Consider the following 26,255-nt stretch of genomic DNA (forward strand, 5'->3'; position numbering starts at 1 on the left):
CCTGTTGATGACCTTCTGCTGTTGATTTTTTTGCTATGGTCGGGTTGTTGTCCCTTTGGCACATTCCCCATTTCCATTCTCAATTTTATTGAAAGCTCATCAACCTTTGACAGGATAGATGACGTTAAATATTAATCCTCGATAAGGGTGAGTGCAAAGCTGATTGGTACATTGAATATCCATTGCAGCAGGTCTGCTCCAAATTACTCTAAAGTGTCAGTGTCGGCAATTTAATACAATGCACTTTGGTCGTAGGTATGAATGAATTTGGATGCAGGTAAGATCTTAACGAAAACCAAAATCATTCCAAGGGCAAATAACATAATTTAAATGTAAAAAAGTTGCTAAACAATACGTAAAGTTGAGTCATACAATTGAAACCACAAAAGAAAAATCGTACAAAAAGTTTGAAGCAAACATGAAAAGCATGTTGCAATGCAATGTACATAATGCTACATCAACAGACTAACACATGCAATGACAAATTTACACAATGTATCCATCAAATATGACAGGTTCACAAGCAAAATTTTCACTTTAATGTCAGTTTTGTTTCTTTTGTTCTGTTAGCAAGTGTATTCGTTTACATCACAGTATGGCATAATTTGTATATACGGTTGGATATTGCCGTAAATTGGAGCAGCAGCATTTGGTATTAACTCTGAATGTCCTGACGATATCTTTTTAAAGTTTTGTGTGGTGTCCTCTGGTAATGTACGATGTATGTCAACTTCTATTATTGACTGAAATAAATTTGTAACTCCTTCATTAGCAGGTGTGCTTACTCTTTCGTCAGAAAATGACGATCTCGTAAGTAAATCTTGGTCGACAGTTGCAGAATATCGAATTCCGGCTTTATTAACATGTTCATTGTTTTTAGCGATACATATTAACATACTATTATCAATCATGATATCCCCACTAAAGATATCATTCGCTCTTTCATTGTTGCGGCAAACATCTTTCCATTCAGAAGCAGCTTTATTATCGTGCTTTATTTGTGATCTTGCATTGTAAGACTGATTCAATTTTCTTTTGTATTTGAAACAGCATGATGCTAAAGTGACCAATGCTGCAATACTGCCCGTACTAAATACATAAACAACTAAGAGTAATCCATCTAAAATGGAAGAGAACATTGTACACTTAAGGTAGCACAATACAAAAATTTTATACCTCCAATACCCCGGTTTTAATATGCTGTCATTTTCTTTATAATGCTTGAAAATTTATCAAAGTGGTATAGATAGCTTACAGATTACTCTTTCCAATAAATGCAATGTTACTATTATGCAACAATTATGTAATCAATTATAATGTTAACTGTGTTTACAAAATTTTACAAGAAATTTCCACTTTCAATGGGAATTAACTTCTTCATGGATACCACTAGAGGGTTAATTTTATCATATGTTGTTCCTAGAGCCATTATCTACAAAAGAGTGTCTCCAATTTTACACTTAATCACACATTATCTACTTTTATGTGGTAAGGATATTTACAATAATTACAGATTTATGAGAGAATTGAATACGATAGCGATAATTTGAGACATCCTTTTGTAGCTCCTGCTCTGCCGATTAAGATTTCGTTAAGATTTTGCCATTAATTACATTATGATTGATTACATAATGATTGCATAACAAACATTTTGCATTCATTTAAGAGATTCATCTTTTATCTATCTATATATACCTCTTTTATCAATTTATATCCAGTTTTAAGAAAGAACCAGCATTTTAAGGGTTGGAGCTTTGAAGTTAAAATATCTTTGTAATGCGCTACCTTAATCAAGCTAGTTTGATTTGATCAATAAGGCAGTTAAGTTTAAGCTCTATACACGTGATCATCTCAATGTGTTCCTACATTTTTCACGAGAAATAAATGTAGAATTCTTTATATTTTGTTCGGTAATTAGATCATCCGAACGTTTAAAGAAATAACAGAATCGTGAAGTTTTAAAAATAAAAGTAGAGTTCATTAGTTGAATATTAGACATTTTCGAAATCTGATTTTCATTTTTATGTCTACATTGATTACTTTTTTTATTCATCTATTTAAACGTTCAAACCCGCTGCATTGGTTTGGTTGTACCTGTCCGGAATCTGTCGTTTGTAGATTTAGTTAAAAAGTGTTCCTCATTGGCTACAGTTATTCGGGGTGGGTTGAAATTTCAAAAAACATGTTTTACCACGCTACATTGTTGCGACTGTTTTCTGCTCTATGGTCGGGTTTTTGACTCTTTAACACATTCCTGATTTTCGTTCTCAATCTAAATGTTGAGAAATTGAAAAATGAATAACTTAAAAAATGAAAAAAAATAATTACAATCAACAACAAAATTTTTGAAGCCTGTACAAAAAATCAGCATAAGTTTTCATAATTTGACGGAGTGTTTATGAACTCTTACCATTGCTCTATAAATCTTAAAGTCTCTAATTGAAAATATAACAGTTACTCAGTATCAGTTGATGACATTATTAAATTTGTGACACTTTCATTTTGAATTCCGGTCTAGTTTCCCGCTGTATTTGTTGGTATGTTTAGGATGCCATAATAGGAAATCTTTTAGGACATATTTTATTATTATGGTGACATAAGAGACAATATTATGTTGAAAATGTCATTTAGGAACGTAAATATCATCAAACGAAACAAATCGAGCTAGGAAAGAGTAGGACGGGCAACAATAAAGTCATGTAATGGATGAGATTTGACAGGCAACAAAATATTCCTGCAGTGGAAGAGGACAGCAGCCCAAACCAAGAGCTTCAAAAAAGGAATGCTGCGCTACAACAGCACCATTGAGGTAGCTTGTTAAAAAGAGAAAGCTCAACTTTGAAAAATATATCGAAAGCGTTGGATTTCAGGTCTTCTTCGGAACTGTTGATAGCGGATTTCATATTTAAATTAAAATCATTTATTCATTGTTTTTAAAAAGCATGTTAACAGGCTCATTTGTCGACACAATTTTGACATTTAACATAAGCCAAAGTTGAAATCACCATTTGTTAAGGTGTGCAGACGCCAGCAGGAATTATAGTTAAACGTTATAGCGTTTCCTTTCTCAGATGATATAAAATATGTTCCTAAAGTTATCACTACAATCCTGGACCCTTTTCCCAAAAAGTGACCTACCAAATTAAACTTATTACGGGTTTTGTACTCATACGAGCAATTCAACGGGTGTCACAAGTAAAACAGGATCTGCCTACACTTCCTGAGCACCTGATATCACCCCTAATTTTAGTGGTGTTCGTATTGCTTTATATATTGTGTTGTGTGTACTGTTGTCCGGTGTTGATATTTATTGACAACTTATATTTAAGTTTGAAAGTCTCTCCGTCAACTTTCGACTCTTGTTTTAAAGTTCACTGTGGTTTATTTTTTGCGAAATTGTTGAAATATGTTTTGTATGAAATACAATAATAAAATAGGACATTTAGATATAGCAAAATATTCGACAGCGTATTCCATAAGGTCCTTCAATAACTCGGGGAAATTATTTCAACTCATGTAACTGCATTTTAGACTCCTCCCAATCTTTCTGTCGTGTAGGCACTTATGATAAAGGTATATAAATCAAAAGTACGATTTTTTAAATTTAGATATTGACTTATTAAATGTATTGCATCCCGGAGATTACGTAAAGCTGTTATATTTTTTTGCTTTAAAAATCTGGAGAGTCAAAAAGAATTCAACTACTACGAGCGTACAAATATAAACAACGACAAGATGCGCACTGTCAAAATTAGCTTTTGTAAGCCATTTTTCTAATATACAAAAATAACGTAAATGATTTTTCCTGCACCAGATACGCAATTCCACAATCAATGTCTCTTCAGTAAAGCTCGAGGTCAAAATATTTGAATATCACAACCTTATTACAAATATGGAGAGCTATAAAATAAAGAGGGCAACAAAGTATACCTTTTGTTTCACCTTTTGGAACACTTTCTGGTGTAGTCATTTCTGATTTTGTTTTTTCCGAACTCCCTGAAACATATTATCACCATTTTTTCATTAGAACAATTATATGATTAAATATTGGTAGTTAAAATCATAATCTCCTGTACAGAAAAAAAGACAATATTTTGCAGAGTATTGCAGGAGATTGTTTGGCATATATTTGTGGAGATTATAAAAAACAAAATCAAACAAAAATTGAAATGCTTTAACAATGAAAAAAACATCTTGTGTTAAAAAATATCGTCAATTATATTCATTTAAGACTTTGCAAAAATAGAGGGTAACTGTAATAAATTAACTGCTTACAAATTTTTGAACTTTTGAACAAGAAAGGCTTTTCTACCTCACGAATAGATTACCTCAGCTGTATTTGGCAAAACATTTAGGAATTTTGGTCCTCGATGCTCTTCAACTTCGTAATTTATTTTAGCCTTTTTAACTTTTTTGGTCTTTTGTAGACGAAACGCGCGTCAGGCGTAAATACAAAATATAATATTGTTATTTATGATGAGTTTATTTGAATATAAGTTGATATTGTCCAAAGTATATATCTATATTGAAATTAATTTAGGCAGCGTTCTTTATGAAATATGATATTGCCGTACGATAAACTAATTTATGCATCTGAGAAGGCATTTTTGTTATCTAATTAAGTCTTTCCACTTTTCTGTGGAAAGACTTATTGTTTTTCTTCTGATTATTTTTTTTTCTTCCGCCAAATTTTGTTCTTGCGATAAATGTTTGTTTCGCAATATGTCGCTTAGATATTTCTCATATGGTATCGTATAGTGTATGCGCTTTGAAATTTCACCCTGCTTAGGCAAACCATTTTCTTTGTAAGAGTTATCTCCCTATTCACTGTTAATCATGTGTGTGCAACTCCTTCGTAACAAAAAAAGATAGCGACAAAATTCCTTTTACAAATTGTTCGTTATATCCTCAGGAATTTTTGGCTAATTTTAATCGAAGCGATTCGATGATATTTTATAGGAGTTATCTTCCCCTACACAATAAATTTGTTGGTATGTGTTTTCAACTCATCAACCGTTAACCGTATAAGCCTGGGATATTTTTATTTGAGGCCCTATGTCCTAACTTAGAAAATGAGGTCAAGGTCAAATGTCAAGGTCATGTTCTCAATTGTGACTTTTGCTAGTTTTTGCATTTTCTCAGACACTTTGAAAGATACATATAAAAGAACAAGTGCAAAATGTCTGCTTTATTGTAATGAAGATATTCTGCATTTAGTCTGATACAATTTAAAGGCATCTTATAATAGAAGTTGGTGCCCCTGAAATGTCTTGATATGAGGTTAATATTTGATTATAACTTCAACTAAGTTCATTATGAAGGCATTTGACCTTGTACAAAAGATTAGGTGACAAATGACCTTGAAAAAAGACTAACGGAAGTGACCTTGAGAAAACCGGAAGTAGCCGTTTTTGCAATTTTTTCATAGAAAAGTACTCAGAATCCATATATTTTGCTATATAGATACATAAACTTATTACTGAAGACTAAATAAAGGCAACAGTACATGTAGTATACCGCTGTTCAAACACATAAATCCATGGACAAAAAACAAAATCGGGGTAACAAACTAAAACTGAGGGAAACGCACAAATATAAGAGAACAACGACACAACACTACAATGTAACACACACAGAAACGGACCAAGCATCAGACAAAATCCCACTATAATAACAAATATAAATCAATTGCTTTAAAAAAGCAATTGTAGGGGGTCTTTCCCCCTTTACAATTAATTGAATTGGGGGTGGGGGAGGGGGTTTGTTTGTTTGTTTGTTTGTTTGTTTGTTTGTTTGTTTGTTTGTTTGTTTCTGTATGGGGTCTATATTATTGTTACCGGAGAAGTTTCATGTTTAGTTTGGAAAGTTTTTCTTTTATTTTAGGTACAGCGCGCGCGCCACATCACGTGACACGGGTTTATAATAACGAAAAGATAGTCTTTTTATTCCTTTTTAGGTGGGGACTTTGAACAGACAACATGTATAGAGACGGAATGCACACAATGTAATTTCTTTTGTCATTGTAGGAAATTGACATTTTGATGACAGTTCACAAACAGTGCATGATTTGGATTTATTTGATCCGGTGTAACTTTAAAACACATTTATTGATTATTTTCTGATAATGTACATTTTTCAGCACCTGTTTGTAACACAGATTAGTATTTCAATCTCGGAGCGGACATTTTATTGTAGGCTTTTACTGAAATTTACGGACCTAGCAAGCAATTTTTACGGCACTGCAATTTTTTTTCTCTAGGAAAAGCTTTGAGAGATATCTGCACCAAATTTTTTTACAAACTTTTAGTACATGTATGCCCTGCTGGCTGCAAATTTTGAGGTCGATTGTATTTGTAGTTTCAGAGTACATGTGGATTTTTTTTTCAGAAGTGACGCAAGAACAATATTAAATTTCAATTTTTCATGAAACATGATTGATTGATCATGAAACATGATTGATTGATCATGATCATGATTGATTGATCATGATCATGATTGATTGATTGATTTATTGATTAGTTGGTTGGTTGGTAAAACACGTTGGATAGGGCCAATTCAAACAGCGAAAAAGAAACAAAAAAGATCTTGGACCCTATATTAAACACACGAGACGGAAACATGATTGATTGATTGGTTGGTTGGTTGGTTGGTTGGTTGGTTGGTTGGTTGGTTGGTTGGTTGGTTGGTTGGTTAATTAAACACGTTGGATAGGGCCAATTGAAACAGCGAAAAAGAAACAAAGAAGATCTTGGACCCTATATTAAACACACGAGACGAGACGGAAACTTGATTGATTGATCATGATTGATTGATTGATTGATTGATTGATTGATTGATTGATTGGTTGGTTGGTTGGTTGGTTGGTTGGTTGGTTGGTTGGTTGGTTGGTTGGTTGGTTGGTTGGTTGGTTGGTTGGTTGGTTAAACACGTTGGATAGGGCCAATTGAAACAGCGAAAAAGAAACAAAGAAGATCTTGGACCCTATATTAAACACACGAGACGAGACGGAAACATGATTGATTGATCATGATTGATTGATCATGATTGATTGATTGATTGATTGATTGATTGATTGATTGATTGGTTGGTTGGTTGGTTGGTTGGTTGGTTGGTTAAACACGTTGGAAAGGGTCAATTGAAACAGCGAAAAAGAAACAAAGGAGATCTTGAACCCTATATTAAACACATGAGACGGAAACATGATTGATTGATTGATTAATCATGATCATGATTGGTTGATTGATCATGATCATGATTTGTTGATTGATCATTATTGATTGATCATGATTGGTTGGTTGGTTGGTTGGTTGGTTGGCAAACACACATAAAATTCTTCAAGTCGTGCCCCAAATCACATATGTACATGACCTTGACCTTTGACCTTGTGACCTTTGTCAAGGTCATTGCTTTACAATGTCATTGCAAAAGACCCTATGGGTCAAGGACCTTTTGTTTAAGTGTTTTGCCTAATAATGGCTTTTTATAAACCATCAATGGGGGTTATGTCCCTTACATAATGATAAAACCAATACATTCATAATGTAACAAAGTTGCCCCTTGAAGTACTATACATTTTTCACTGCTTAAATTTTCTGTATCTATAACCATTCAAGAATTATAGGGAAATCAAAGACATATGAAAATCTAAAATATGACCTTGACCTTTGACCTTGACCTAATTTTCTAAGTTAGGACCCAGGGGACTCAAATAAAAACATTCCAGGGTTATACGGTTAACGGTTTATGAGTTAAAAAAACATACCGACAAATTTATTCCGTAAAGGTACATAACTCCTATAAAATTTCATCGAATCGCTTCGATCCAAATTAGCCAAAAATTCGATACCATATGGGAAATATCTAAGCGACATATTGTGAAACAAACATTTTGCGCAAGAACAAAATTTGGCGGAAGAAAAAAATAATAATAATAATAATAATAATAATAATAATAATAATCAGAAGAAAAACAATAAGTCTTTCCACAGAAAAGTGGAAAGACTTAATTAAAAACCAATTGTTCAGAGAACAATTGAAAGTCTTTCCACGCCAAAAAAAGAAGATAATTTCTTCATACTGATGCGATAAATAATGATTTAATTATATTTTTGAGTGATATAAGGGAGATAATATGCTACTTACGGTCTCATATGATAGCTTCTTTCACACTGATTCCAAAAATATATAGTTTCTATATACTTTTGTATGTAGAAGGGGGGATAATTGGCCACTTCCGGTTTGTTGCAAGTCATGTTTAGCCTTCAGTAATCAGTGTATGTATCTATATGACAAAATATATGGATTCTGAGTACTTTTAGATGAAAAAATTGCAAAAAAAGCTACTTCCGGTTTTCTCAAGGTCACTTCCGGTAGTCATTTTTCAAGGTCATTTGTCACCTAATCTTTTGTACAAGGTCAAATGCCTTTATAATGAACTTAGTTGAAGTCATAATCAAATAACCTCATATCAAGACATTTGAGGGGCAACAACTCCTATAAGATGCCATTAAATTGTATAAGACTAAATGTAGCATATCTTCATTACAATAAAGCTGACATTTTGCACTTGTTCTTTAGTATGTATCTTTCAAACTGTCGGAGAAAATGCAAAAACAAGCAAAAGTCACAATTAAGAACTTGACCTTGACCTTTGACCTTGACCTCATTTTCTAAGTTAGCACCCAGGGGACTCAAATAAAAACATTCCAGGGTTATACGGTTAACGGTTTAGGAGTTTAAAAAACATACCGACAAATTTATTCCGTAAAGGTAGATAACTCCTATAAAATTTCATCAAATCGCTTCGATCCAAATACGCCAAAAATTACTGAGGATGTAACGAACAGTTTGTAAAAAGAATTTTGTCGCTTTCTTATTTTGTTACGAAAGAGATGCACACAGAGGATAAACAGTGAAAAGGGAGATAACTCTTACATAGAAAATGGTTCGGCTTAGCAGGGTGAAATTTAAAAGCGCATAAACTATACGATACCATATGAGAAATATCTAAGCGACATATTGCGAAACAAACATTTTGCGCAAGAACAAAATTTGGCGGAAGAAAAAAATAATAATAATTAAAAACCAATTGTTCAGAGAACAATTGAAAGTCTTTCCACACCAAAGAAATTTTCATAAGAAGATAGTTTTTCATACTGATGCGATAAATGATGGTTTGATTATCTTTTTGAGTGATATAAGGGAGATAATATGCTACTTCCGGTAGCATGAATGTCACATCCGGTCTCATATGATAGCTTCTTTCACACTGATTCCAAAAATATATAGTTTCTATATACTTTTGTATGTAGAATGGGAGATAATTGGCCACTTCCGGTTTGTTGGAAGTCATTTTTAGTCTTCAGTTATCTGTTTTATGTATCTATAGAACAAAATATATGGATTCTGGGTACTTTTAGGTGAAAAAATTGCAAAAAAAGCTACTTCCGGTTTTCTAAAGGTCACTTCCGGTGGCCATTATTCTAGGTCATTTGTCACTTAACCTTTTGTATGAGGTCAAATGTCTTTATAATGAACCTTATTGAAGTTATAATCAAATAACCTCATATCAAGACATATGTAGGGGCAACAACTCCTATAAGATGCCATTTAATTGTATAAGACTAAATGTAGCATATCTTCATTACAATAAAGCTGACATTTTGCACTTGTTCTTTAATATATATCTTTCAAAGTGTCAGAAAAAATGCAAAAACAAGCAAAAGTCACAATTGAGAACTTGACCTTGACCTTTGACCTTGACCTCATTTTCAAAGTTAGGACCTAGGGGACTCAAATAAAAACATTCCAGGGTTATACGGTTAACTGTTTATGAGTTAAATACACATACCGGCAAATTTATTTTGTAAAGGTAGATAACTCCTATAAAATTTCATCGAATCGCTTCGATCCATATACGCCAAAAATTACTGAGGATGTCACGAACAATTTGTAAAAAGAATTTTGTCGCTATCTTGTTTTGTTACGAAGGAGATGCACACAGAGTGTAAACAGTGAAAAGGGAGATAACTCTTACATAGAAAATGGTTCGCCTTAGCAGGGTGAAATTTAAAAGCGCATAAACTATACGATACCATATGAGAAATATCTAAGCGACATATTGCGAAACAAACATTTTGCGCAAGAACAAAATTTGGCGGAAGAAAAAAATAATAATAATTAAAAACCAATTGTTCAGAGAACAATTGAAAGTCTTTCCACACCAAAGAAATTTGGATAAGAAGGTAGTTTCTTCATACTGATGCGATAAATAATGGTTTAATTATCTTTTTCAGTGATATAAGGGAGATAATATGCTACTTCCGGTCAAATGAATGTCACATTCGGTCTCATATGATAGCTTCTTTCACACTGATTCCAAAAATATATAGTTTCTATATACTTTTGAATGTAGAATTGGAGATAATTGGCCACTTCCGGTTTGTTGGAAGTCATTTTTAGTCTTCAGTTATCTGTTCATGTATCTTTATGACAAAATATTTGGATTCTGAGTACTTTTATGTGAAAACATTGCAAAAAAAGCTACTTCCGGTTTTCCCAAGGTCACTTCCGGTAGCCATTTTTCAAGGTCATTTGTCACTTAACCTTTTGTATAAGGTCAAATGTCTTTATAATGAACTTAATTGAAGTTATTATCAAATAACCTCATATCAAGACATTTCAGGGGCATCAACTCCTATAAGATGCCATTTAATTGTATAAGACTAAATGTAGCATATCTTCACTACAATAAAGCTGACATTTTGCACTTGTTCTTTTATATGTATCTCTCAAAGTGTCAGAGAAAATGCAAAAACAAGCAAAAGTCACAATTGAGAACTTGACCTTGACCTTTGACCTTGACCTCATTTTCTAAGTAAGGACCTAGGGGACTCAAATAAAAACATTCCAGGGTTATACGGTTAACTGTTTATGAGTTAAATAAACATACCGACAAATTTATTTTGTAAAGGTAGATAACTCCTATAAAATTTCATCGAATCGCTTCGATCCAAATACGCCAAAAATTACTGAGGATGTAACGAACAATTTGTAAAAAGAATTTTGTCGCTATCTTTTTTTGTTACGGAGGAGATGCACACAGAGGATAAACAGTGAAATGGGAGATAACTCTTACATAGAAAATGGTTCGCCTTAGCAGGGTGAAATTTAAAAGCGCATAAACTATACGATACCATATGAGAAATATCTAAGCGACATATTGCGAAACAAACATTTTGCGCAAGAACAAAATTTGGCGGAAGAAAAAAAAAAAAAAATAATAATCAGAAGAAAAACAATAAGTCTTTCCACAGAAAAGTGGAAAGACTTAATAATAATAATCAGAACAAAAACAATAAGTCTTTCCACAGAAAAGTGGAAAGACTTAATAATCAGAAGAAATACAATAAGTCTTTTCACAAAAAAGTGAAAAGACTTAATAATAATAATAATAATAATCAGAACAAATACAATAGGCTTTCCACAGAAAAGTGGAAAGACCTAAATATAACATCAAAACCAAATAGTTACATGAATTAGGGATAGACAAGTACCGTGACACGTCTTATCGCAATGTCAATTTACACTCAAAAATAAGAGAAAACAAACGATGCACGTTGAATTGTAACACACACAGAAACGAACTATAATATAACAATGGCCATATTCTTGACTTGGTACAGGACATTTTAAAGGAAAAAATGGTGGGTTGAACCTGGTTTTGTGGCATGCCAAACCTAAAAATGACTTCCAACAAACCGGAAGTGGCCAATTATCTCCCATTCTACATACACAAGTATATAGAAACTATATATTTTTGGAATCAGTGTGAAAGAAGCTATCATTTGAGATCGGAAGTGACATTCATTTCACCGGAAGTAGCATAATATCTCCCTTTTTTCACTCAAAAAATATAATTAAACAGTTATTTATCGCATCAGTATGAAGAAACTATCTTATCAAAATTTCTTTGATGTGGAAAGACTTTCAATTGTTCTCTGAACAATTGGTTTTTAATTTATTTTATTTTTCATTTGTGTAAAAAAAAAATGTAAAATTTCTTACAACTTGTCGAATGTTTTAAAAACTAATTAAAATCGAAAAAAATCAATCTTGTTACCTGACATGATAATTTTCCTATCAACACATCCATGCACAAGATCACATCTGTAAGAAATAGGATTTACATAGGCATTATGTATACATCTCGAAACATCCTAAACCAAACATAAATAGTAAATAAAGAAAAGATGGCGTTGCAAGGCACTAATTTTGAATGTCATAAGCCTACAGGTAAATCAACGGGTCTAGAAGCCAGCATATCCTTTATATTAGTAAGGAACAGCATTGATTCGTGTCTTTCTATGAAAAAAATAGAATAACAAAAATACCGGACCCTCCGGAAAATTCAAATTGCAAAATCAAAAACCATGATTTTCTATTTACAAATGGTTTACATTTTACAATGCAAAATCTTTTTATCTGTATGCCATAGAGAAAGCATATTAAAGCAAAATTCGTCACATTTTTTTTATTTTTCACTGACTTCAAAGTTCAAGTTATAGTTTAGGTTTGATATTCTATGTTTAAAAGATCACGGACAAATCTTACATTGATGAAATATTCGAAATAGTCTTGCGTTCATATTTATAAACCAGGTCTAATTCATGAGTTCGTTTTTTATAGACACATAAGGTAAGATTTTACATTAAAATAACTTTACTCTCACGAACATTTTGTTCGTTCACAATCATATGTATCATGTTTGTAATTGTGTACTTTTCAACAAAAACAGGAGCAAAGAAAATAGTATTTAAAACTTATATTATACTTCTGGTGATCTTGGCAGTTACATTCAAATCCGCATTTTCTCCCCCACTTTCCATTTACACATTGGATGCACGGTAATCCGTCCTGTGACACATAACCAGTTTTACATTCTACATAGATAAAGCAATACCTCTTCACAGTTGAATTAATCCAACATTTTAATGATTTCGGTATTGATCATTATAAGTTGTGCGAGAGAGAAAAACAATTATATACTATATATAATCTGCCCTGCCAAGTCTTGATAATTTGTTTTGAACTCTGTTATTCTCTACATGTACCTCTCAATGCAGGTTGTGTTACGTTTTTCAATACATGGTGATTGTTTAAGTGCTTTAACTGCTTTTCAAAATGTGTGACATCCTCTAGATCTACTTTAAAGATTAATAAGTGATAAAATCAGGGTGCCTAATTTTAATAATTATAGTTCATGAACATTTTCTTTGCAGTTTAAATTTACGTCTGTGATAAACAAACTCATCGTCCATATTATATTACATGTACATACCTACACAGATCCCATTTTTCTCTACGTGATTATTGCAACAAAACCAGGATCTAGTTTCTTCATTGCTGTGAAAAAAACAGAAAGTATTTTAGAAATTTATTGAGTCAACATTATAGAGAGAGAAAAAATGAAAAAATAAGATTAAGCAACACGAATCCCGAACTGCACTTAAATTAAGTTGTGCCCTAGCTGTTTCTTAAGGGCTTGAATATCCTGCTCTGATCCACATGTAAAACACATCGTTGAATGTTATGCAAATCTAAGTTGTTGTTTAAGCAAACATTGTGTGGTGTTTTTTTCGTCATGTTAATCGTTTATATATATTCCAAAAAACATATAATCCTGGAAAAAACTTGATTCATCATATTGTAATAATGCCAGGATGCCGCCATAAATATAATGTATTTTGTTTAGCTTTTACTTTGGTTGAATACTAATATTTGACAATAACTACGTTTGAAGTTCACATGGTTTATTTTTATTTTGATATCTCTTTACATGTAACCATACACTCTAGATTTTAAGCTTGATCAGCTCCATTAATTATCCTGACCTAATCATTGTATGCATTATTCAACGAGCAAAAATCAGTGTCTCACAGGTTACAATCCTTTAGTTTTGTATCTTACATGTAAATATATTATCCTTTAACATGTGATATACCGGATTTTTCACAACACATTATAAGTGTTAAGATTACCTAGCATTTTTGTAACATTTGTCACTTTCAACAGATCCTAAAATGAAGAAAAAGCATTCATAGTATGTTAAGTACTAAAATGATAAATATTCATACTTTCAATTGCCTTTATACTATAATTAAAAGAGTTTAAGACATTAGACGACATCCTCTTTCTCGTGAAAAACCTGTAGCAGTAGCAGACACAGAAAGATGCGTCGTCGTTTAAAATTGTAAGATATGAACAAACGAGACTATCCTAAATAAGGATCTATCATTTTTTTGTATACCTTAATGCTTTTTCTGCCCATGCGTGTTTGTGTATACATAATTGTAGTAATCCCCTTTTTATCTCTCAAAAACAACATCTTCATTAGAAACCTATTAGTCTATATTTCAAGCGATTTGTTGATATTATCATTTTGAATTTTGAATCGTTACAAATGCTTAGAATTTTCAGACCCATGCAGAAATCATCTAGGAACCGTCTCGCAATTTAAGATCGTCAATGCTCAGGGGTCCGTCTTTTTTCATCAAAGTTGATTATTTTAGAAAAACAAATATTATATAAATAACAATCTAGGATTATTACCTGACGTAGTTGTTCCCTCAACACATCCATGCACAATATCACACCTGAAAGAGTTATGAATCACTAAACTTTAAGAAATCAACAAGTGTGCTACCTAACGACAAAAAAGTAAATAACATGCATTCAGTCGTTCCCGTTCTGTTATTTTGCATGTAATTATTATAAACATATACGTTGTTTTAACTTAATTCAAACACCAACCTTACACATCTATTAACTGTGCAAAAAACATATGGTACATAATAAAAACATAGTTCAAATCATTTGAAATCTCTCATTTAGTTTGACTTGCTCTTTTACAAATTGTCATTTTCAGTAGTTTTACCTCATTACTCTGCTACTTGTGTGTAAGTAACACCCCTGTAAATGAAGACCGTCAAATGTGATCATACACTTAAGTCATGAATTACTGAATGGGATTGGACTGCTTCGGAACAGTTCATTACAGTTTTTGACGGATTATTCTGACAGTTTCAAAACGAGTTAACAACTGACGCCTTCTGAACATAGAGTTTTAGAACTAAGTACCATGATTGAAGTAATATCGAACTATTCATAATATCATGTTTAAAATAATAAGAAATAACCCTTTTTTAAAGTTTTGAATGATGTTGGTATACATGTAATTTAGTTTTCCGGCATTATTTTTTTTAAACAATAGCATTTCACATCCAATTTTTTATGGTAATATTCTTTATAAAGCACAAAGGTGTCAGTATTCACCTCAGAAACTTACAAAACCTTTGAATAGACTTATTAAGAAGGGATATAATTACGATACTGTTGTCAAGTCATTAAAGATTGCATATTTTGGCGTTAATATTGAGTCACTGATAAGGTCTTTGCATCGGAACTAAACACATTTATTCTAAAATACAGTTGTTGGCATGACACGGGTTATGTTCTTCTGATATATGTTATGATGGTATGATACTAAACCCCTAACGGGAAGGATTGTGCCTGATGTTCATATGATGAAATCATAATCTTTCAGTCAGTTTAATTGAAGTCTGGAGCTGGCATGTCAGTTAACTGCTAGTAGTCTGTTGTTATTTATGTATTATTGTCATTTTGTTTATTTTCTTTGGTTACATCTTCTGACATCAGACTCGGATTTCTCTTGAACTGAATTTTAATGTGCATATTGTTATGCGTTTACTTTACTACATTGGTTAGAGGTATAGGGGGAGGGTTGAGATCTCACAAACATGTTTAACCCCGCCGCATTTTTGCGCCTGTCCCAAGTCAGGAGCCTCTGGCCTTTGTTAGTCTTGTATTATTTTAATTTTAGTTTCTTGTGTACAATTTGGAAATTAGTATGGCGTTCATTATCACTGGACTAGTATATATTTGTTTAGGGGCCAGCTGAAGGACGCCTCCGGGTGCGGGAATTTCTCGCTACATTGAAGACCTGTTGGTGACCCTCTGCTGTTGTTGTTTTTTATTTGGTCGGGTTGTTGTCTCTTTGACACATTCCCCATTTCCATTCTCAATTTTATAGCATATATATATATATATATACCTCTCGTTATGTAGACAGCTACAAGTATCCACACATTGTTTGCCCCATTTTCCAGGTAAACAAGGATTGCACTGGAAACCATCCTTTGAAACATAACCAATTTCACATTCTATAAAAAAAATATACCAGGTCTCTTTTTTAGGTAATATACATAATTAGCCTGGATACGATAAAGGAAAATTCTATTTGACATATAGCATAAGTATAAACGCAATCGTTTTCGTTATTTCCTATTATATTTACCTAAGAGTCATGAGACGAGTGACTGGTGAAAAATAATGTTTATCCGATTCTTAAAAAAAATGCGTGTATATATCATAAACTTAGTCTTCTGTGCACGATTATATCATTTTTTACGCAAATATATCGTACATGTATAATCGTCAGGTTTTTTTTCTCTCTGTCCGTTGTGAAGTGAAAATATGGCAGCTCATTTATTGTCGTGTTTTGAAGCCGTAGTTTACCGATTGTCACATTACAGTAAAAAATCAACAAAGAAACATGAATATTGAGCACGTGTATAAATAACATGTACAATCAGATAATAGTTTACTTCAGTGACAGATCCATGCGTATTGCGATCACCGGATTTTTACGAGAGGGGCATGCTAATGTCACTTAGAATACGGAAAATATGTCGGCGAATTGCTTCCTGGAAGCAAGAAAATAAAAACAAATACTTCGTCTAAATGTGAACATATTAAAGAATTTTCTTCAGGAAAAGGTATATGTGCATTAGTTTAATAATGACAAATATCCATGTTGTTGTAAATAACATATGCATCATTATGTTTTTAATTTGAGGTTCATATGGTTTTAACTGAAATACATTTGATTGTCTTGTATTTCTGAGAGCATCATTCTGCCTTGAACCGTGTTGTACGTTCATGAAAATAGATGTTATTATATGACTGAAAGGTCTTGGTATAAGGATGACATTTTATCATAAAAAAATAGATAAGGAATTTTCCTAAGGCATTTCACAATAAATGATCTTTTTTGATGGCATTCTACAACATTTGTTGAATTTCTAAATTGGTATCTATCATAAAAAGTAAAATCATCAATATTCTGAACTCTGAGGAAATTTATAAACGAATAATCCCTAATCGAATGGCAAAATGTAATGACAAAACACATCCAACGAATGGACACCAACTGTAATATTCCTGACTTGGTACAGGCATTTTTGCAAATGTAGACAGTGGTAGATTGAACCTGGTTTTATAGAGCTAAACCTTTCACTTTGTACGACAGTCTCATCAAGTTCCATTATATTCACTTAGATGCGTGAACGAAACAGACATAATAGGTAAAATTGTCAAAAAAGTTATAATGTAATATTATAATTTATAATAAATCAGATTAATATAACTCTTTGATCGGGACCAATGTCTCTCATTTTCTGTATAAGAAATCAAAGCTCGTTAGATATACTGACTCAGTAATTTTTTTACAGGTATCAACAGACTTTATTTTACATAAATAAGGCCGTTAGTTTTCTCGATTGAATTGTTTTACATTGTCTTATCGGGGCCTTCTATAGCTGACTATGCGGTATGGGCTTTGCTCATTGTTAAAGGCCGTACGGTGACCTATAGTTGTTAATGATTGTGTCATTTTTGTCTTTTGTGGATAGTTGTCTCATTGGCAATCATATCACATCTTCTTTTTTATATTTAACATACCTTTACATTTGCCATTGTTCTCCTCGTGATTATTACAACAGAACCATGACTTATCAACATCATTGCTGTATAACAAAGAAAAAAGTTTGAAAAAAATAAACTACACGCCATTATGATAACTGAAATGAAATGAATACTGGTTACTTGCTTCAAGCAAGTATTCTGATGTGTTTCTATGCACCTTGGATGAAACTATATAAACTAAGAGTTTTCAAGACCTAAAACTGTACTATCAGATAGGGTCGTGATTGGCTGTTGAAATGAATGTTTAATTATTTGTTTTTAGGAAGTAATCATGAATAATAAAACAAATTTGTATTTAACTGCTTTTTTAGAAAAGTAAAAGTAGTAAAAACAAAATTATATTACAATCAACAACTGGAATAGCGGACTTTAACAAATGACAAATGTAGATATGCTGAAATTTCCTTAGTGTGAAAGCGATGCCTGGTCTGATTGGAATGTGTTCCTGTTGACTGTTATCCTGTGAACTACCGCACTATTTATTCGGCTCAGCGTGTTTGTCTAGTTCAAAGCAGTGTTTATGTTTATATTACATTACTATGATATCGTCCTGAATATGCATATTAATTTGCCGCAGGACGTTAAGCAGCCATCCACTATCTGCATTATCCTAGTTTTCAATTATTCTTTTTAACCTGTGTTTTCCCTTGACAATAATAGACTATAAATACCTTGCATTATTGTAACATTTCCCATTCTCCACAGAGCCTCAAATGCAAAAACAAAGGTATATATTTATCATGTTCAGCTTTAATGACATTCGGAAACGCAAATAGATAAGGATCAGCATGCAAAAACTTGTGATTTCTGTTGGAAGCGAATTAAAAAAATATAACAAATACCGAAATTCAAATTAAAGTCTTATAAAAAAAAATGAGATCACGATGTAATTTAGCGTGCATCTCCTGTGTATTTATGAGTTGTTGGATTTCATGACATTTGTTATCAAAAATGTCAAAAAGAATCTTCACCAGAGATTAAATGACAAAGTAATCAACAACTATCGGTCAAAGTAGGGCCTAACAATGAGCAACACCAATACCGCATAAGGTTGCATTTTTATAAATATTGACTCCTTTTACGGCTAAAACTGTACCACTTTTACTATAAAGTTTGAATAAAATCTTATCCTAGAATTGAAAGTTCATATGCACTACCATTTTTTTCAAAGGTCAAAATATAGGGCTATGCGGCATATTTTCATTGTTTATATGCCCTGAACTTCTCACAGTTTAACTAACACTAATTTGCTTAACTACCCCTACCTCGAATAAAAGGTTACCACAGATTTCAATATAAACAATTGCAAATGTATATTTACTGGTAACATTTCCAAGTTATGTCTCTATGAGATGGAACACAGAGATCATAACTGGGAACCAGTATGGAAACAAAAATAATTTTCTGTGAATATTCTAAATCTCACAAAAAAGGGGAGTGGTTTGAAAAACAGCTGTGTAACATATAGGCCCAGAAATGCCATATGTAACAATTCAAACGGATAAAATAACGGCCTGATATATGTGAAACATAATGGTTTATAATATCAAAACTAGTTCAATTTTTCTTATCGATACATGTACCTATTCCAAATAATCAAAGCCTTTACATTTAAAATGTTAAAAATGTTTTCCTTGGTCTGGGTTGACAAACAGATAAAGTTAAAGGAAATAATTTATTCCAACAAAACTGCAAAGGGGGTTTACAAATGATAGACATTGAAAACCATATGAGAAAAAATAAAATTATTATTGACAAGATGAATTAGTACCAATAATTGAAAACTTAGAATAAAACTATTCCTTTTATAATGATATAAGAGAAGAAAAATACAAAAGTGATTTCTAAAAAATGTTATCGACCGAAAAAACAAAAAAATCACAATATTCGTTTACGATAAAATATTCAAATTTTTGCAGCCTCAATTGACATTCGGAATCAAAATTATGAAATAGAATTGATACTGCACATCGTGGTACGGCATGTCAACAACACAATGAGCTTCCGTCCTTGTAAATGAGTTTTATAATTATGAATGTGAGGAAATAGACAATTTAATTAAACCAATTTCCCCTTTCAGATTTCCTGATTTTTGTCATAATTATCATTTATTGGTTTCAAAAAACATAGGTGTTATCATATTTGGTTTTGTCTTATGAGCGATGTATTGAAAATAAATATTCGTTCAATACAAATAAAGCATTACCTGGAATGACTGTTGTCCCCTCAATGCATCCATGCACAATATCACATCTTTATGAATATAAATCAAAATAATATTTTAAATATCCTATATAGATATTATTACAATAGTGAATAATGTACATGTACATAAACCAAGATACTACCATATGCAAGGACATGCATATATTATTTCGTTCAAATTCCGTCATTAGACGTTTGTTTTATATACATATAAAATTGTTTTGACTTCAAAATCTTACATTAATATTGTCAGGAACTAAATTACGCGGCGGTTAAATATGTAAATATGATCCGATGGACAGCTAAAATCAGATGCTAGTGTTCCAAATCAATACATATCATACATAATCAAAGTTTTAGTACCATTAATCACATATGACGTCGAATGTGTTCCAATTATCAAGACTATATGTCCTTCCTCTTCATCTCGTATGTGACATTACCGAGTTGGACATACAGAAACAGTGCGGCCGATGTAACATGTGAAGCAGGATTGTTTTTCCCCTTCAGGAACATTTGAGATCACCTCCGGGTATCACTATATATTTGTGTTGTCTAATCTTTTCTGTTCGGTGTTGTTTTGCACATAATTGTTTGTCTTTTAATTTGTTATCGGGGTTTTTTTTGTCATACCATGGCGTTTTCAGTTTGTCATTCTATTTATGTTAATGACATGGTACTCTAAATTATTTGACAATGACGTCAAATATTGTTTTGCTGATTGCATCAAAGTTATATTTTAATGTACCTTAATGTTAATCTATAAAATAAAATGCAAGCAAGCATTTAATGCAGTCTCGTTTATGGCATCGCGCTTGAGATTCAAGTTGATTACGAAAGTTTATTAACGAAATATTATATTCTATAAATAGTAGGATCTAACACGAATATTTTAACCTTTCGTTATGTTGGCAGCTACAAATATTTCCGCATTTTTTCCCATATCTTCCATATAAACATGGCATGCAACGTAACCCATCTTTTGAAACATAGCCAATTGCACATTCTACATAAAAAGGATAATAACAAATATTAAAATAATAAAAATATCAAACTACGAGGAAAATTCGTAAAATATATCACTTTTTTCGTTAAGTGTAATGTTCCTCATAACAAATGGACAACAATGGCTGTGTTTAGACCTCAAAAACTACTCTGAGTAGAGACTAACCTGTTCAATTGGAAACGTTTTAAGGCTTGACATTCATTAGATATATAAATAAAGGCAACAGTAGTATACCGCTGTTTAAAACTCATAAATCCATGGACAAAAAACAAAATCGGGATAACAAACTAAAACTGGTACATGCATTGAGATTTCAGAAAGATAAAATCTTTATAGGATTTTAATTGACATTCTTTCTTCTGTCCTGCTTATGGTGTAAACATATTTTACTAAGTAGGGAAACAACTTTGAGATGATCCCTCTCAGTTATCAACTGTTTTGTATTGTATGGATTTTCTCTGATTGGCTTGGATAATAAACAAACAATAGGTATCTACACAGGTTTAACAGAATGGACAGTATCAAATGCAATTCAGGTGTTTGTTTAGTTTTACACTTTCTGCTGAAAGGAAGTAAAATGTTTTATCTTTTTGAAACAAAAAATGCGTTTAACTTTTGTATTTCTTGTGGATGCCATGCCTTAATAGTTATCAAAGGTACCAGGATTATAATTTAATACGCCAGACGCGCGTTTCGTCTGCATGAAACTTTCATAACTGCACAGGTAAGTCTGTACATCGAGTAGTTTTGAGGTGTACATACAACCATGTGTGTCCCTTTGTTATGTTGAACCTGAATGACCCCTTATGCAGACCTGTTTATTATGAGATTTACAAAGTGCTACACCATGTTGTGCAAAGCAATATTGTTTATTGTATCATTGCATTTAACAGAAAACTGGGAACTTGTTGCAAAAAAGCCAAAATGTTTGCACAAACCAGCAGATGAAATTGTATACACTCATTACTAACTTGTTTTTCTAAGATCTGCATGCATTTATCGTCTACTTTGAGTCACTTAAGTTGCGCACACCCCAGAAGTTGCCTTGAATAAGTCCATAAGTATACTTAGCTGAACCAAAATCTGTATTCTTATACTAAGGTACTTGTTTTAGGGAAATCATTGCTAGCAATATATGCAATAACCCTCTCTGTTAAGCATCGAATTGTACTAGAGAAGTGGCAGCGGGTGTTTAGCGCCGATGAAAGAACAAGTTTAATGGAAATGAAGAATCAGCCAGACCAAATAGCAGAACACAGCAGAAGGTCATCAATGGAAACAAACGATTAACGCTTTCACAACAACTCTAGAAGAATTGTATTATCGCGAATCAAATCATGTTTTTTTCGTTTATTTTCCTTAGCATTGATATGCCGTTTATCATGGGGAGAACTTTGGATCATGAATGTTGCAATTCATCGGGAAATAAAATCTAATTTCAGAAAGGCTCTCGATTATTGTTTTATTACATTAAATTAACATGCCTATAATTCCAATATGGTGTAGAAACATTACCTGTACATATGCCATTTATATCCTCGTGGTTATTACAACAAAACCACGACTCAGTTCCACCATTGCTGTCGAAAATAATTGACTGTTTGAAACAAATTAAGTAAGTTCATGATTAACAAAATGAACATTAATAATTCTCTTTAATTCCTATTACAAATAAAAGCAAAAGTAGTGTTCTGCTGTTTAAAAGTAATAAATCTCTGAAAGTGATCTCCGGTGTTTCTGGTCAGGGTCATCGATCTTGAATGGTTGTTAAAATGTATTTTATTAGAAATAACTAAGTTTAAGCTTACTTGAAAACATCTACAAAGCTTACAATTTATCATTCTTGAAGTTTGACAGTTCTTTGGTTTTGTATTCTCGTTGACACATGTAAAACAATATACAAAACAATCAGTAAATTCAAAATGATTAATAGATATAAGAAGATGTGGTGTGAGTACCATTAAAACGTTTAATACCGCTGCAAATGTTTGCACCTGTCCTAAGTCAGGAATCTGATGTACAGTAGTTGTCGTTTGTTTATGTAATTTATACGTGTTTCTCGTTTCTCTTTTTTTATATAGATTACACCGTTGGTTTTCCCGTTTGAATGGTTTTACACTAGTAATTTTAGCGCCCTTTATAGCTTTTTGTTCGGTGTAAGCCAAGGCTCCGTGTTGAAGGCCGTACATTGACCTATAATGGTTTACTTTTATAAATTGTTATTTGAATGGAGAGTTATCTCATTGGCACTCATACCAGATCTTCTTTTATCTATGATTACCATGGGAATATATCGAGCTTAAAGGTTGAATAACGAAAATACCGAGGAAAACCCATCAATACAGAGAGTCTAAATTCAAATGGCAAAAACACACAAAACGGACGGATAACAACTATCATCTTATTGATATAGTACAGACATGTAAACTAGATACCCCAAAGATGATTGTGGCCAAGTTTGGAATAATTTGGCCCAGTAGTTTCAGAGGAGAAAATTTTTGTAAAAGTTAGCAGACGACGTCGGCCGACGACGACGACGACAACAACGACGACGACGACGACAACAACGACGACGACGACGACGACGACAACAACGACGACGACGACAACGACGATGACGACGGACGACGGACGCAAAGTGATGAAAAAAGCTCACTTGGCCCTTCGGGGGCGCTGCAGCCAACAACTTCAAATACTATAAAAACAAACAACATGCCAAAAAAGAAAACAAAACGTTACACAGACAAAGCACATTATGAAACACGAAAATATTTTTTTTTTTTTACCATAGTACACAATAACACAATGACGGGATGCATATGTAGCCATGAATGTCAAATTAACATCACAAAAAAAGACACAAAACAGTACAAGCAACAAATTACAATGACAAACAAGAGAACACTATAGCACGTAACTAAGATGATAAACAACGTCAGTACCAAGAATCTTCGCTGCATGACCATCGTGTAAGTTTCATGAAGTTAATGCAAAATACTTATCAACAAGATGTTAGTATATTCGGACAATCAAATAAACCTTTTTTTTCGAAAGTGGACCAAACTTTCTTTAACATAACCCTGGTTCATCAACTTTCTGCTCAATAACTGGTGACGTTTTCCAAAGTCTGCATAGCAGCTTCAAGCTCTTGTATACAGAATGAGTTTGGAAATGTATATCCAGTATGAAGGTGAAATAAGTATATTGCTACTAAGGTGGGTGACATTGATAGTTTCAAAATTATAATCGTCTTGTGTGTCATAGATTCTTGTACAGAGATGACCGTTTCTACTATCTACTATTCTACTATCATGATTATATTAAATTCTTGGTTTAATAAAACAAAACAATTAAGGTCTCATTTTTTTAAAACTTATTAAGTTGTTTCATATACTATTATATATATTAATAAAAAAAGCACATTCACTGCATTATTAACTAAACTCAACTGACAGCATAAATCTATACTAGGCTTAAGTTAATGGTGCAAATAGTCTAGTTACCATAAAATACTTCCGAAATATTCATAAAATTTTGAATAATATTGAAAATATTAGTCACAATTCATTTTTTAGATTATTTTATCAGCTTGTTTTATTTATATTTTAAAGTTGATATATATTATTATGCAAATGTTGATTAATATTGTGTTAAAGTTATAGTATGATTGATCATTGTAAAATTTTAATACTATATTGAATACATTTTTTTAAATTTCATTTTTATTAAAACTATTTCCTAAATTGATAAAATTCAGTTGATAGATGCAAAGATTAGGTCTTGGTTGGTTAAGATTTGGTCGAGTATGGTTCAGACTAGGTCGAGTACGGTTCAGACTAGGTCAAGTACGGTTCAGACTAGGTCGAGTATGGTTCAGACTCGTATTAAATGGTTAACTACTGGTCAAGTACAAATTCAGACTGTTAAGTATGGTTCAGACTACAGTCGAGTATTATCAAGTAAATTTCAAACCAATTCAGACTGGTCGAGTAAAAATCAGTACAGTCGAGTACAGATATAGGCCATTTCAGACTTTTATTGGTTTGTAGTGATAGTTTCACAGTATTTCTCAATATCCCCTTTCACTGCAGACAGGATTTTGTCAATATATTCAAACCCGTACCAAAAAGCATTATATAAAGGCCGATAAATAACAAATATAAACTGTTTCAACTAGAAAGCTAACAGACGGATTTATGTAAAAGCAAATATTCAGCAACAAACAACTACCACTGAATAACAGACTCCTGGCTGGGGATCTAAAGATTTTGAATGTGGCCAGGTCAAACATGTTTGCGGACCTGACAACCCATCAATAACCGTGGACATATATACAAAACGACATAAAAATTCTATGAAAATCAGTTACTTGTCAACTTCATCCTTTATTGGGCCTTTTTATCCTTTTGATTCGAGTGTCACTGGTGAGAATTTTATAGACGAAACGTGCTTTTATTGCACAAATTATATGTCTGGTATTTATGTTGAGATTATTGAAAAAGGCTTAACTCATTACACCGAAATAAAGCGCAAAATGTGGTACGATATCAGGACCATTTGGTGCCATGTTCAAAACAAATATTAAGTTTACCTTGATATATTGTAACATTTGTCACTGTAAACGTATCCTAAAATCCAAAACAAAATATATATCATCATGTTCAGAATTTTAATGATGAAATGTCATGATAAAGTAAATGATGTCCGTTATTCTACAAAATAATTGCGAAAGGAAGTGACATATATCCTCTTCTAGACAACTTTGTACATTATCAATTAACAATTGAACTAAAAATTACAAAGGATCGCCTTATGTTTTATTATCGTCAGTGGATGCATAATAAACAAAAAAACAAATGTTTGAAAGTTCTAAAATACTTATAATGTCGTCATAATAAGTAAGTGAAATTAAGTTGTTATATCCAACTTTTTTTATTTCTAGGATTGTTAGTGTTAGTGATTGATTTATATACACATGTATATTTTCTGGTAACATTCCAAAGTAATGTCTCTATGAGATGCAACCTACAGATTGTACACAAAATTAATTATTTATGAATATTCTAAATCTCCCAAAAAATAGGAGTGGTTTGAAAAATAGCTGTATTTACAAAGTGCAACCTATAACTTCATTCTACTGAGTACGAGTATATAAAATACTTAAGTGAATTGAAAGCCTCCATCTTATTTCACTTTCATT

The 26,255-nt window shown here is 32.3% G+C and overlaps 1 protein-coding gene across 1 annotated transcript; it reads right to left on the minus strand.

The window, feature by feature from the left end:
- Positions 1 to 304: 304 nt before the first annotated feature.
- On the minus strand, positions 305 to 25,791 carry LOC139484602 (uncharacterized). Its single transcript, XM_071268387.1, has 14 exons — positions 25,647 to 25,791; positions 22,571 to 22,635; positions 20,947 to 21,055; positions 20,051 to 20,097; positions 18,516 to 18,552; positions 17,821 to 17,885; positions 16,133 to 16,241; positions 14,611 to 14,654; positions 14,040 to 14,076; positions 13,340 to 13,404; positions 12,833 to 12,941; positions 12,122 to 12,168; positions 3,931 to 3,996; positions 305 to 1,120 (listed from the first exon to the last, which is right to left on the minus strand). The coding sequence occupies exons 1-14, from the start codon at positions 25,712 to 25,714 to the stop codon at positions 567 to 569; spliced, it is 1,422 nt and encodes a 473-aa protein (XP_071124488.1). The 5' UTR covers positions 25,715 to 25,791; the 3' UTR covers positions 305 to 566.
- Positions 25,792 to 26,255: the final 464 nt, after the last annotated feature.

This window comes from Mytilus edulis, chromosome 8, assembly GCF_963676685.1.
Source record: "Mytilus edulis chromosome 8, xbMytEdul2.2, whole genome shotgun sequence".
Lineage (NCBI taxonomy): Eukaryota > Metazoa > Mollusca > Bivalvia > Mytilida > Mytilidae > Mytilus > Mytilus edulis.

Excerpts from the sequence above, each read along its gene's own strand:
- LOC139484602 (XM_071268387.1), bottom strand. The coding sequence starts at position 25,714 with ATGATGATATATATTTTGTTTTGGATTTTAGGATACGTTTACAGTGAC. Across the intron at positions 17,886-18,515 it reads AAATGTTACAATAATGCAAG|CAATGATGTTGATAAGTCAT; the intron begins GTATTTATAGTC and ends TTTGTTATACAG. Across the intron at positions 13,405-14,039 it reads AAATGTTACAAAAATGCTAG|CAATGAAGAAACTAGATCCT; the intron begins GTAATCTTAACA and ends TTTTTTTCACAG.